At 37.1% G+C, this 14,358-nt stretch overlaps 1 protein-coding gene across 1 annotated transcript in view; it reads right to left on the minus strand.

Annotated features, from left to right (window-relative positions):
* PIK3C2G (phosphatidylinositol-4-phosphate 3-kinase catalytic subunit type 2 gamma) overlaps positions 1-14,358 on the minus strand; it is a 347,697-nt gene that overhangs the window by 123,449 nt on the left and 209,890 nt on the right. Inside the window, exons 21-24 of the mRNA XM_058558690.1 lie at positions 11,218-11,310; positions 9,620-9,749; positions 5,175-5,311; positions 2,560-2,729 (exon numbers count right to left, since the gene is read on the minus strand). Of these exons, the coding sequence (XP_058414673.1) occupies positions 2,560-2,729; positions 5,175-5,311; positions 9,620-9,749; positions 11,218-11,310 (530 nt within the window). The remainder of the gene's footprint in view (positions 1-2,559; positions 2,730-5,174; positions 5,312-9,619; positions 9,750-11,217; positions 11,311-14,358) is intronic.

A 14,358-nucleotide genomic window follows, 5' to 3' on the forward strand; every position in this document is an offset into this window, starting at 1 on the left:
ATGTTAAGAACCTACGATGAGTGAGGCTCTATGCTGGGCACATTTTCTTGTACCTTAGAGGTTGCATAAAAAAGATTTACAAGTGCCAAACTGTAGAAGCAGCAACAGCTGCTGTAACATCAACAAACAAACAAATTAGTCTCCATCTTTTCTATAGACCCTGGTGCATATCTCTATTATGGTACTTACCATATTTTGTTTAGTAACTTAAATTCTTTGCTTATTATGTTTCCCTAACTGGAACTTTTTCTGTAGAACTGGAATATTTCTGTTCATCTTTTAACCATCCCCATGGTCAACGCAGATGCTGGTCGAATAAATGAATAAGGATCAACCCAAATTTCCAGTGGACAATACAGCAAAATAAATAAAGATGTCAAAATTGTAATCTAATGTTTAAATTTCTAGGAAAGAATGGATTCTAGGGAGAAAGCATTACGTGAGTAAGCATGTATACATTATGTATACATTCACGTATGTTAATTAACATTTGTCCTTCATAAACTAGGTCGCCCTCCTCTATGATGTTCTAATGGTCTGTACATCTCTATCTCTGCCCTTACCATATTTTATAGTAATTACTTATGTTTCTGTCTTCCTAATATTCTAAAGAAAGAGTAAGCCCCATTGAGGTGGTAAATGTGAATTACGCATCTTTGTATCCCAAGGTTTATCACAGTCCTTGGCACACAAACCTCCTCAGCAGATGCTTAAGGAATAAATGAATATGTGGTGAATTTTCCTGAGGTTATTCATTATAGAAGGCAATGTACCGAAAATAATAAAAAGTGAAACAATTTCACTTATATGCCTCTACAAAATAGGAGATATTAGTTTATATGAATTAAACCATATTACGTAGTTTACACTGGCATTTTAATACCAGATTATGGCCATCTGGTGAACGTTCATCATGTCATATTGTAGGAGACATTATTATTTCTTCTACTGAGGAGCTGTTTTAGCTAAAAGTGACTGATTAGTCTTAGGAATGGTCTGATCCCATTTCTACTTTAATACGAAGTATTTTTTTAAAGCAAGGGAGTTTTAGTCTTAGACTTCTGGTTTCCTTGCCCCCAGCTCAAATAAAATAAAATAAAAATCTATTTATCCACCAGTCTTTTCCATTTTAGTAAATGATATAACTATTTGCTATGACCAAAAATCCAGGAGTCATCCTTGAATGTTTCCTTTTCTTATCCTACCCCTCGGTCTCCCTCCCCCAGCCCATTAATCACTGCCGATGTCCAATCAATTAGCAGGTCCTGTGGCTCTGACTCCAAAAATATATTCTGAATCTGTCAGTTTTCACCACTTCTATACCATTAAGGTCTTGCCTTAAATACTGCAGTAGCCTCCTAACTGGTCTCCTTCCTTCACAGGACAGCAGAGACAGCTTTGAAATTCATCGAATGTTTGCCCCTGAACTTAAAAGCCAACCTCCATACCATGTCCTCAGCGCCCTCCTTGATCTGGCCTCCAACAAACTCTTCATCTTTACCTCTTGCTGCCTGCCCCTCTCTATTCCACCTCCAGGTCCCAGGCCTTCCTGTTGTCACTGGAACAGGCTATGCTTATTTCCATGCTCATGACTGTTATTTTTGCAGTTCTTTCTTCCTGGAATACTCTTTTCATGGATCTCCACAAGGTTATCACTCACTATACAGCTGTCTCTCATCTCTTCCAAGGGGTATCTTTAAAATAGCATTCCTGCCCCTGTCACTTTCTATCCCATTTCTCTACTTCAGTTTCTTAATAAGAAATTAAACTCCTCATTTCTTCATATTATTTCTTTTTACATTAACTTGTTTAATGTCTGTCATCCCTACTGGAAAGAGATTAGAGTTTATGTCTGCCTTGTTCACTGTTGTGCCCCCACAGCCTTGGTGCTCACTAAATATTTTTTTTTTTTTTTAAAGATTTTATTTATTTTATTTTTCCCCCCAAAGCCCCAGTAGATAGTTGTATGTCATAGCTGCACATCCTTCTAGTTGCTGTATGTGGGACTCAGCCTCAGGATGGACGGAGAAGTGGTGCCTCGATGCGCACCCGGGATCTGAACCCGGGCCACCAGCATCGCAGCGCGCGCACTTAACCACCAAGCCACAGTGCCGGCCCTCACTAAATATTTTTGCAATGATTTAAGGCTAAGTCAATGAAGGCAGTATGCTAGTTTCACGATACGTAGACCAGGGATGGTGATTGCTACAGCCAAGATACCAGATGTATTGAGACCACGAACTCATGCCTCATTGTCCATTCAAGGTTTAATAAGAAAACAAAAATAATATATTTCAGACTGGAACAGAATTAGTATCCCATGGGAAAAGGCTAATTTAGTCCACTAACAATTTGAGGGAACCTAATCTGTTTCACTAACAATATATTGAAAAAAAATATTTCCTTCAATCTTATTAGATATATAATCATGTTTATGTTATCTTGGGGGATTTGAGAGATGGGGAGTAAGTCATCTGCTGGGTTTCTATGCCATTACATGTTATATATCACTCTAGGACATTGCTTAATTACTGTAATAAACATTATTTACACACTGACCTTTTTATCCCTCCAAATGTTTGTGCATGACCTAAGAATTTTCCAAAGTCAATATGAAACATGTGGCCCGACTTTGTCAGCATGATATTGTCGTTGTGTCGGTCGCAGACTCCCAGGATGAATGTTACAACACACCAGCCAGCACAGGAATAGAAAAAGTTCCTTAAGGCCTAATCAGTTGAAAAACAATAACAAAAAAACAACACACACAAAAAATGAGCAAATGCATTAGCATCAGAGCTAATGGTAACAAGTATGATAGAAAGCAAAATTGCATAATCAAGAACTACTTTTACATCTTAGTTGAGAGAAGTATATGATTAAATGGCTAGTTCTTGATATGCTACAGAAGAACATGAAGCAATCTGTTCTTTAGCCTAATAAATGAATGTTTTCATTAAAATTGTGGAAAATATCTCTTTCAGTCAGTTGAAGCTAACTTTCTTAGTTTACTAGAGAGGATTCCTGGTGTGATTTTTTTTTTTTTTGCGAGGAAGATCAGCCCTATGCTAACATCTGCCAATCCTCCTCTTTTTTCGCTGAGGAAGACTGGCCCTGGGCTAACATCCGTGCTTCATCTTCCTCCACTTTATATGGGACGCCGCCACAGCATGGCTTGCCAAGCGGTGCATCGGTGCGCGCCTGGGATCCGAACCGGCAAACCCCGGGCCACCACAGTGGAACGCACGCACTTAACCACTTGTGCCACCAGGTCAGCTCTGCTGGTGTGATTTTTTTGATGTCTTAAATATACAATATTGAATGATTTTTTCAAGGTAAAAGAAGAAGCAACAGTATGGCCCAATACTGCCCATCCCCAGAGAAATTTAAAATATCAGTTTTTGATAGTTGAATTTTTTTTTTTTGGTGAGGAAGATAAGCCCTAAGCTAGCATCTGTTGCAAATCTTCCTCTTTTTGCTGAAGAAGATTGGCCCTGAGCTAACATCTGTGCCCATCTTCCTCTATTTTATATGCAGGACAATGCCACAGCATGGCTTGATAAGTGGTGCGTATGTCTGAGACTGGGATCTGAACCTGTGAACCCTGGGCTGCCAAAGTGGAGTGCACAAATTTAACCACTACGTCACCAGGCTGGCCCCCTGAATATCCAAATTTTTTTAACACAGAAAAAGCTATATGGAGATATCTGTACCATTGTATGTTTACCCTTACAAATAGTTCATCTGCCTGATGCCCAAAAGTGTTTTGGTACAGTATATATCAGTGAATGCCTGTGTAGGTGGTAGCAGATTACCACAAAGTCAACTGTGGCTTATATTTCTTTAATGAACAGAGGTTTCTTGCCAAAATTACTCTTTGTTTTCAAAATGGTCTCCTGGGTATACATCATTTTCATCAATGATGCAATCATGAGCGTAACCATGGTGTAATCATGAATGATTGATTGGGCCAGTGATGGGTTATAGGTCTCCTTGAATGGCGTGGCTGACTTGCTGGAGTGGAAGTCTATGTCACTGGACTATATGTCAGGACACCTTAGTCCCAGGTATCCCAAGTGCCTGAGCAAGTCACTTTATTTGCCAGTCTAGATTTTCTTCACTTATAAAGTGAAGACAATAAAACATGTCCTTCACATGGTGGTTGTGAAGAGCAAATGTATGTGGAAATACTTCAAACAATACAACCCCAGGAATTTGTGCAAAACTCAAGGTATAATTTTGGGAATGGCTAAAAATAAATTTCAAAATAATCTAATCTAATTATTTGTTATTTGGGCCTCCAAAAGCTTGTATTTTCGCCACTCCAATCTCACAGATGTCTGGAATAGATGAATCCTTGGGTCTCTCTAACAGGGCCTGTGATACCTGGGTGACCAATCATCCCAGTCTACCCAGGACTGAGAAGTTTCCTAGAATGAGGGAATTTCAGTGCTCAGGACAGTTGTGAGTAAATCTACTGCTCGGCCGTATTGCATCTTTGTGTGAATTAGCATAAAGGTGTCCCTGCCTCTGGGAGGACCCAGCTTTACCAGTTCATGCCTTGGCAAGTGGAACAAGGCTTGGCTCTAAACAACTTATCCTCTTAGCCGGGAGCCCTGGTATAGAGCACAACTGTACACCGCAGGCCAGATGCCAGGATGAAGTAGAGTGGGGAAAAAAGGTTTGCAGTCAAATAAAACAGAAAACTAAAACTTTACATTTTGTAAAGTTCTGAGATATAAAAAAATAAAAACTCTATTATGCATTCTGCAAACATTGAAAGACTAGGGCATGAAAAAATAGAGCTTGGCAGAAGAAATGCATTGCAAAGGAAGGAGGAAGATTTATAGAATGAGAGATTGTGTACAAATAGGCAGAGGTAACTTGAAGGAGGTAGTTTCAAAAGGCATCATCTCAGGTGAGATTGTTGGAAGGGAGGCAGTTGAGCAAAGAGAGTCTTGACTGATAGCCCAGAATTTCATCCAGAAGGAAAAACAAACAGAAATTTTTATCTACCTAATATATCATTTAAATTGGGACATTATTACTAGGCTGATGACTGAGTGAATTAGAACTCAAGGTGTACTTAATTTACTTTTCCATAAATCAGAATATCTAATGAACCAGAGCATATTCTTATTTAAGTACATTATTTAATGTCCAGCAGGACAAACCTTTTCATAATCCGCCTTTAAACGGTTATGCTGACTGAACCACTTTTTGATTGTATTTTCTTTCAGCGGTCCTATCAGTCCAGAATGGCGATGGATCTTTGCTAGGGTTACAGCATCGGGCACCATCTGCACCAATCCTGGTTGATAAAAAAGAGATTATGGAAATAATTCTTTCTTTACAGGATGAGGGATACTTAGGAAATACATCTTGATCTAGGTAACAACAATAGCCAGCACTACTTGGATTACCCTTTTCCTTTCCGAATCTTCTTTTCTGAAGAAGCCTTATCTAGATGGCCTTCCTTCTAATTTTTTCTAAATCCTGGGGAGAAATGTGGCTACTTGTTGTGTTTGGATCAGATCTATCAGAAGCAGCTTTAATATTTTTTCTAGAACTACAGTAGAGTGCCAATCTAGATGGTCTCACAGGGACTGACCCACTGAGTCAATAGAGTAGTGAGCTAATTAACATACGGCTTGTGCGTCCATTTACAGTTTAAGGGAGGACATTCAAACTTGTATAACAAGCACAATTATGATGTAAGTGAACCAAATACAATCTCCATAACAAATATTTCAAATATATTATAAAAATCAATGTTCAGGTTAATAAAAGCTTCACTGTTAAATGTTCCGTTTCTGGAAATGAACAGAATAACTCTGCAGTAAACATATAGAGAGCCACCTGCTCCTTCCTTCTCAGTCAACATTAAAGAGAAAGTATGATAATAATTTTTTAAAAGAGAGCATATATTGATCGAACTTCAATAGGACCTTTGCCCTACTGGCCATGTATCCATCAAGGCTTTTCATTGCGGTCCCATGGTTATTGGGATGTAAATATTTTCAAATCTTCTCATTTTTATTCTATACAGAACAGCAATTTAAATCTAGTATTTAAAACTTTCCCAGGACTAATGTCCACAAAACACCCTGTAATGTACAGTTCTGTAAATAAAGTTATTGAGAGAAATTAAAGTCTAGAATTTCTGATTTCCATAATCATAACAATTGCAAGAGTTGTAAACTCAAATGCCCAAAGGGACCAGGGACACACATGTAACTATAAGAAAAGAGAGATGGTTGAGTTTTTAAAATTAACTGTTTCATGGTATACTTTAAAAAATTCAAATTAAACAACAACAAACAAATAGATCACAGTGATGGTAAACGGAACACTTCTCTGTGCCGATTTGGCCTGTGACAGCTGGTTGCGGCCTTACTCTCTCTTAATATCCAATAGCCCAGTTGTGACCATTAGGCAGCTACATTGCTGGATCAGAAAAAAAACTTAAACATGGAGAATGGGAATTGAATGCTGCAAAAATAACCTATAAAACCTATTTGTTAAAAGAAAAAAAAAAAGAAAAACAAAAGAAAAGAAACTTATCACCCCAGAGATAAATCCTGGGCATATCCTTAATACCATAACACTTTCTCCTCTCCCAACAGGATTCACCTCTTGTGTAAGTTTTCTCATGTTATTAAGTGAGATAGCAAACGTTAAGCATTACATTTAGTAGTAATGTAATTACTCTAGAAAGAGGTGATTCCTCTTTCCAATCCTGAAAATTTCCCTTATTTTTCCAGTTCCTCCATTTAACACCTTCTAAAGGAAAATCACCTTCTACCTGGTTCCTGAGTGCTTTAGTGCCACCTCACATCTGACCATGCCCCCAATTATGACTTGGATTATTGCACCCTTAGATACCGTGCTGGAGCAATGTCAGTTACTTTTCAGACCACATTTGTCTTCAGGGAGTTAACCATTTCTAAACCCCAAGCCATTTATCATAAGCCTTGCATTGCTGACTACCCAGAAAACCTTGCACCTAATTTATAACAATCATGGAGACTAAATTCTGCTCATTAATTAAAGTCACACATTACATTTTACATATTTTAAGCTAGTATGTATCATATACTTTTTAAATACTTCTAACTTAATGCTTTACACACTGAGTCATATGCATGGTTCCATTCTTATAGTCCTCTAATGCAGTGTTTCTTAGATTTTAATATACATATGCATTACTTGGGAAATTAAAAGGAATTAAAAGGAAATAAATTTTTTTTTTTTGTGAGGAAGATCAGCCCTGAGCTAACATCCATGCCAATCCTCCTCTTTTTGCTGAGGAAGACCAGCCCTGAGCTAACATCTATTGCCAATCCTCCTCCTTTTTCTCTCCAAAGCCCCAGTAGATAGTTGTATGTCATAGTTGCACATCCTTCTGGTTTCTGTATGTGGGACGCCACCTCAGCATGGGTGGACAAGCTGTGCATCGGTGCGCGCCCGGGATTCGAACCCGGGTCTCCAGTAGCAGAGCGCGCACACTTAACCACTAAGCCACGGGGCCGGCCCCCCACAGGTCACACTTTAAGCAGCAAGGTTCCTAAGGAGAAAACTTTTCAAGGAGGTATCATATAAGACAGTGGCTCTCAAAAAGAGGTGCATAAGAAACATCAAGCAGCTTTTTTGCAATCACTGAGACTTGAGCTCCCTTCTGCCCAGTGGAGAGCCTGATTTAGTACCTGGTTGGGGCCTAGTTATATCTGCTCCTTCAACTCTCCTAAGTAATCTTTATGCTCACCAAATCTGGAAAGCCAGCAATGAGATAAATCCTAAAGAATTTTTATTTGCCCTGAGATTCTTCCAAAGCTCCTAGAACATCATATACAAAGTAGTCATGAGAATTAAAATCAACAATACAGGTAATGTTGATAAAGTCATGTAAATTTCTGGCCTGGAGTAAGTATATTCTCCTTAAGGGCAGCAACTCTGTTTAGCTCATTTTAGTATTCCCTACCTTACTTTGTGACATCTACAGTAGACATTCAATAAGCCTTGGAACCCGATCTCCTAAAAATGACATTTGCTTTAACGATCTCTATTGTTCCTGAAGAAGTGTTTTGCTGGTATAATGTCCTCTGAAATCTTACAACTATAGAAGATTATTGGTAGATAGGAGCGAATAATAACCTGTTTGTCCTATGACGTCTGCAACTTTGGGCAAGTCTACAGTCATTTTTGCTGAATCATTTTATTAACTTTAAAAGAGTTAGCCTCCGTTATATTCTATGATTATAAATTGAGAAATGAGTAGATGGAATTGAAGAATTCCACTGAGGTCAGTGACGTATTCAATTTCTGAAGAAAAGGTGATCCAAGTGACTTCAAAAAGCTCAGCTTGGCTCATGGAGCTTCAGTCTTACTCTTTCAACATAGTAGGATATGAAAGAATTAGGTCACCTATGTGAGAAAAGGAAAAGTACAACTCGAGGAATAACAATCTCAAGAGTATTTTAATGATGAAAGACTCTTAGGAACTAGAGCTTTCGAAAGGGTTCAGGGCTGGGACACTTGGCATGGAAGCAAGGGCCCTATTTCAGAATCGAAACAATTGGCTAGCATGACTTGTACAGAGTCACCCTGAAGTATCAAGCTGCAAGGTAAGCTACCTAGGAGGTGCTTCCATGCTTAGCTTCTAAAATCTTAAGTCACAACTGGCTAGGGAACTGAGCCTAGTGGTAGGACCTCAGGAACTGGGGGTCCAGGCAGGGATAATTTTCCTTTTTTAATGATGAGTTTAAATTCTAGCTCTATCCAAATCAAAAAAAAAAAATGACTACATGTTTTTCTAGTTCTATGATTTTTTTATCCCTTTGTTTATGCAGATATATCTGCTATAATTCATACCAATTAATTTAATGAAATTCTAAGTGGCAATGACCACATGCAAAAAAGATTACAAGATATCTTAGGAATTATTTCTTCAATTTAGCATGATTGTAAATAAGTACAACTTATACTTCTGATGTTTTGGTAATAATTTGGGTGGACCATTGACATTATTTCATTGGAAATGTGTATAAATGTAATTATATTTCCATATTAACGTCTTGGCTTTTATAAAAGAAAAGAAATGCTGAAGTATGTTCAAAGTTTGCATGTATGGTCATCTTTGACTGTTGATATTATACTTGACTCAAAAGTCTTTTAGAAATGAAATGCAGGTTTATAACGTATTTAGAATTTTCAGAAATCCTTTAAGCATTTCCAACTTTGTAAATTTTGTGTTAATAGGCAACAATTCTATATTTTTGAATGAGTAGGCTTTTCTATTATCTTAGAAAAAGAGAAAAAAAATATGGGTTAGTTATTAATGTAACAAACCCTTTAAGACACACAAAAGGATATCATAGTTAACATTTGGATTGTCAAGGTCCTAATTAATATCTAAAAGGACATCATGCTTTATGTAAATTACTTTGGCTTATTGTTTTTGAAAATAAATCTTTTTAAAAAAAAAAGAATGACTATGTATAGTTCTTTGGATTTTAAAATTTGTACCCTACAATGAAAGCTGTGGAAAGTCTGGTGGCACATTACCAGTGAATGTTTGTGATAAATAATGTAAGTCAACCACTTTCTAATCTCTACTGACCTTGGCCTTTTCCTGTGGATAGACATCTATAAATGATCATTTGCATATCCAGGCCCTCATGCAGCCAAATATTGTCCATCACTTGAATAATCTGCAGAACAAGCATATCCTGACGAAGATCATCTCCAGCCTGTTAAAAACAAAATTATAGGCTCTGGGTTTCTCCTTGAATTCCATTAAAAGCTTTCAAATATGGTATATGTCATGTCTTTCCTGGAATAAATTTCCAGCCTGACTTAGGGTGGTTTCAATTGTTTTATTAGCACTAAGAGTACCTTGTGTTTCTCATAGAAGATCAAAGAAAATAAAAACTTTCCTTTAAATGATTACAGAAGCTTCAGCCATCAAATTAGAAGTTGCTTGGAATGTTGTTCCCTGATAATAATCTTTCAATTTATTATCATGTGCAATGTCTTAGACTCAAAGTCTAGTGAAGAAAAGCTGGACAAATGTTTATCCAAATTTCAAATTCAGCCAAAAGAGAGATCTCTTTCTAAGTGAAACATTATTTGGTATGCCATAAATTTATGCACTGATGTACAATTAGAATACCAAGAGCTTTTTGACTAGGAGTATAAATAGCACACATATGATTCATCAGACTTTGAATCGTTGACTTCTCTTATTATGAAAGCAGTTAAAAAGTTTTCAGAGTAAATGGCCTTTGATAATAATAAGAAATAATAAAGGGATGATTTTCTAGCATAGGCGAAGGAAATGGAATATATCCAAAGGGGAAGGATAGTTCTATCCTTTTAAACTAATAAGAAGTTTGGTTTTGAAAATGCTTTCTAAATTATATGCAGAAAATTATGCCAAGATGAGATTTTGTGTAGGTTTTTTTTTCTTCGTCAAAAATAGCGTCATGGGACCATTAACACTTGAGGTTATACAAGTCAAAGCAATAATATGGGTGCGCTAATCATTATCCTCAAAAATAGTCAGAATCCACTAAAAAATTCACTCTGAGAATTTCTTGTCTGGTTTGGCTGAATTATTGATTAAGTTAACTGAATGACTGGTAAATACTCACTTTTTACTTACAGCTCCTTCTTTAGTCCCTCTTTCCTGTCTATAACACTGTTACTACTTTTTTCTCTATTTTCCCATGGGATTCATGATAAAGACTGATACAGTCCATATTTATGTTTTATTTAAAAAGAAGAAAACAACCCAAATTACTAAAATAGGCAAGTGCTTGCAGATAAAAATTTAACATTAAATTAACTTATATCATTTGAGTTTCAGGTAATTTTGATTCTAATTTAGTATCTACGCCAAACCAAAACACTTCCTCTAGGGGATCACCACACAGTCTACTTTCCATGCTACTCAAATGTGATTGTATAATTTCATTTATTGAAACACATCTTAAGTTTTGCACTGAAAGTTCACTGGCTTTGAGCCAGTAATGTTTGGTTTATTGCCAATCGTAGTTTGGCATGTACTATAATTCTGTAAAAATGCAGAATCGAAAAGAACTGGAATCCTCTATGTTGTTACTAGAGGAAAATAGCTATAATAATTCCTTTTTGTGAGTAATAAATCAATAGTTCTACCTATGGAATCAATTTGATGTTTTAGGAAGGCTACTGTACCTTAAAAATGACGCTGATGTTTTTGCCCATTGGATTAGCATTGAGGAAAGTAACCTTCAATGGCAAAGCATTAGATGTGAAATATGAACATGCCTATAGGAGAAAAGAAAAATAGTGAGCAAAATAAAGCAAAAAGAACACTTTCCCTGAAGTCACGGCCCCTTGCAGAATTTACTATATGACCAAATATTACATATATGAATAATTTTTACACTTTGGAACAAAGAAACATGTTTATTAAAAAATACTTTAGTCTACCAACCAAAGCCTTTACTTGGAACTGAAAAGCCAGCTTTTTGGCAGGTTGTAAATCTTAACTACATTTTTTCTTACTGAACAGTGGCGATATGTAGGCAGTTTAAATAAACTAAATAGTATATAGGTATTGTGCTTATGCTAGTTGGTTAATATCTAAAAGATAAAATTGCTATCTTTAAAAATTTATTTCCTTGGGGCCGGCCCCGTGGCTTAGAGGTTAAGTGCGCGTGCTCCGCTACTGGCGGCCCGGGTTCGGATCCCGGGCACGCACCGACACACCGCTTCTCCGGCCATGCTGAGGCTGCGGCCCACATACAGCGACTAGCCCACATACAGCAACTAGAAGGACGTGCAACTATGACATACAACTATCTACTGGGGCTTTGGGGAAAAAAAAAAGGAGGAGGATTGGCAATAGATGCTAGCTCAGAGCGGGTCTTCCTCAGCAAAAAGAGATTAGCATGGATGTTAGCTCAGGGCTGATCTTCCTCACAAAAAAAAAAAAAATTTATTTCCTTTTAATTATTTCTGCCCTGCAGCATACTTTAAGGAAACATGGATATAGAATTAAGAAAGACCTGAGTTCAAATTTGGACCCTGTAACTTATTAGCTGTAAGACTTTGGGCAAGTTACTTAAATGTTTGTATCCCACTGTAAAATTGAGATAACAACCCTACCTCACACATTGTTGTAATAGGTATATGAGCTAATGGATATAAAATACCTTTTACAGTGCCTGACACTAATCAGGTACTTCAAAAAATTAATACATTCTTTTTCCTTTTTTGTTAACGAATATTTTCTTACCTTTACAAACAACAGTACAACATATATTTCTTCTCATTTCTTTCAATCACATTTTGCATTTCCATTTTCAGCTTTATGATATTGACTACTTTCCATTATACCTTCCTCGTTGCTTATTTTCCTTTTATGTTCTTAGAATTGTTTGAGTTTAAAAGGTTGTATGTCTTTAGGCTATTAGAGTGTTCAGGTTGACAGTGAAGAGTTAAATCAATACTGGAGAAAGGAAGAGGACTTGATATTTTTAATTTATCAACTTAGTAAAATATGACGTCAATACAAGTTGAAGGATCAGTTTCAGTATCATTATTTCTGAGAAGTCTGAAATCAGTAGAAGCTGAGAGGAAAGAATCTATTTCTTAACTTAACTTATTAGTATAAATCTAACCTAATCCCTAAGCAAACAGAAACCCTTGCTTACTGAGTCAATTTGAGTTTTATAGTAAACACGTGAGGCTGCCTGTTTAAGTACGTAATGAATTCTTGCTGCAAGGATCAGTCAATGAGGGAAGATATGACCTTCTGTCATGGTATTAAATCAGTAAATCCTGCATTAGGCCAGAAATAAGTCTAGATCAGTGGTTTTCAAACTCTGTTCATTCAATTCTTGGAGAGCTCTCTGAGGCATCCCAAGGTCAGGGAAGAGACAAAGGGCAAAGTGAGGCTGAAGGCAAGGCTTAGCCCCTTTCTTATTTAACATCACTCAGAGCTATTTTGCTTTCATTGTTTCACATTTTGGTTTTCACATGCAGTACATTTTTTGAGAGTTATGTCGAAAATACTATATATTCAACAACTAGTATGCACAAACCATTATCTATATGCTAACAGAAAGAGATACCATATCCATACTCAAAGAGCCTACAAAAAGTTGGTATAAATGTATACACATATACATTAAGTTGAAAATAATTTACAAGGCAATTTATCACAGTTGAATGAAGAAGTATTTGAAGAAGAGAGTCTTTCAGAGATGAGCTGGATTTGAAGATTGTGAGAGACATAGATTAGCAAACAGAAGAAAAGTTTTTCTACGTAGGGAAAGGCAAACAAGGAGAACTTAGATCAGAGTAGAAGTTAAAAGTGGATTGGGAGGGTCATAACTAAGAAACAGGAAAGAATGAATCAGAGTCTTGGAGGATGAATTTATGTAAATGGTGAGATAGAAGAGCTGAAATAGAGACAGGAATATAAGAAAGGAAGGTATGACTTCTGTTCTTCAGAAGCACACACTAATGAAATAGATTTATAATAGTTTAAAAGAAGGAAAACAAACCTATCAGTGAATGAAATGTCTGGACCTTACTTTCCCAGGAGTAAAGAAGGATTACATTAAGTTATTCCACCCCTCCCATCTGGACCATCCCTTGGTGGCCCAAAGGGAAATAGAAAATGGTCCATTATGATTAGTGGTTGCAAAGAGAGACAAGGGTGAGAATTCTTATAAAGAAAGCTTCACTAAAACCTAAGACCCTTGCTCTCCATCTTGGAGCCATGCTTTAAGAAATTTGGGGCCAGCCCAGTGGCATAGTGGTTAAGTTCACGCACTCCACTTCAGTGGCCCGGGGTTGGCGGGTTTGGATCCCGGGCGCAGACCTACACACTGCTCATCAAGCCATGCTGCAGTGGCATCCCACACATAAAGTAGAGGAAGACTGGCACAGATGTTAGCTCAGGGCCAATCTTCCTCACAAACAGAAAAAAAAAAAAACCAAAAAACAAAAAAGAAATGGAATGAGCCAGGCCTGAGTGCTTCTCTCCAGTGTAATTCACTGATGGTGATTAACATAGAATGCTGACTGTAGGCTTTCCCACACTCACTATATTCATAGGCTTTCTTTCCAGCGTGAACTCTCTGATGCACAACAAGCTGTGAACTATTACTAATGACTTTCCCACAATCATTGCATTTATAAGGTTTCTCCCTAGATGGGTTCACTGATGTACCATAAGATTGTTTCTTTTTTAATTAATTAATTAATTTTTTTGTGTGAGAAAGATGGGCCCTGAGCTAACATATGCCAATCCTCCTCTTTTTGCTGAGGAAGACTGGCCCTGGGCTAACATCCATGCCCATC

This window comes from Diceros bicornis, chromosome 17 (assembly GCF_020826845.1).
Source record: "Diceros bicornis minor isolate mBicDic1 chromosome 17, mDicBic1.mat.cur, whole genome shotgun sequence".
Classification (NCBI taxonomy): domain Eukaryota; kingdom Metazoa; phylum Chordata; class Mammalia; order Perissodactyla; family Rhinocerotidae; genus Diceros; species Diceros bicornis.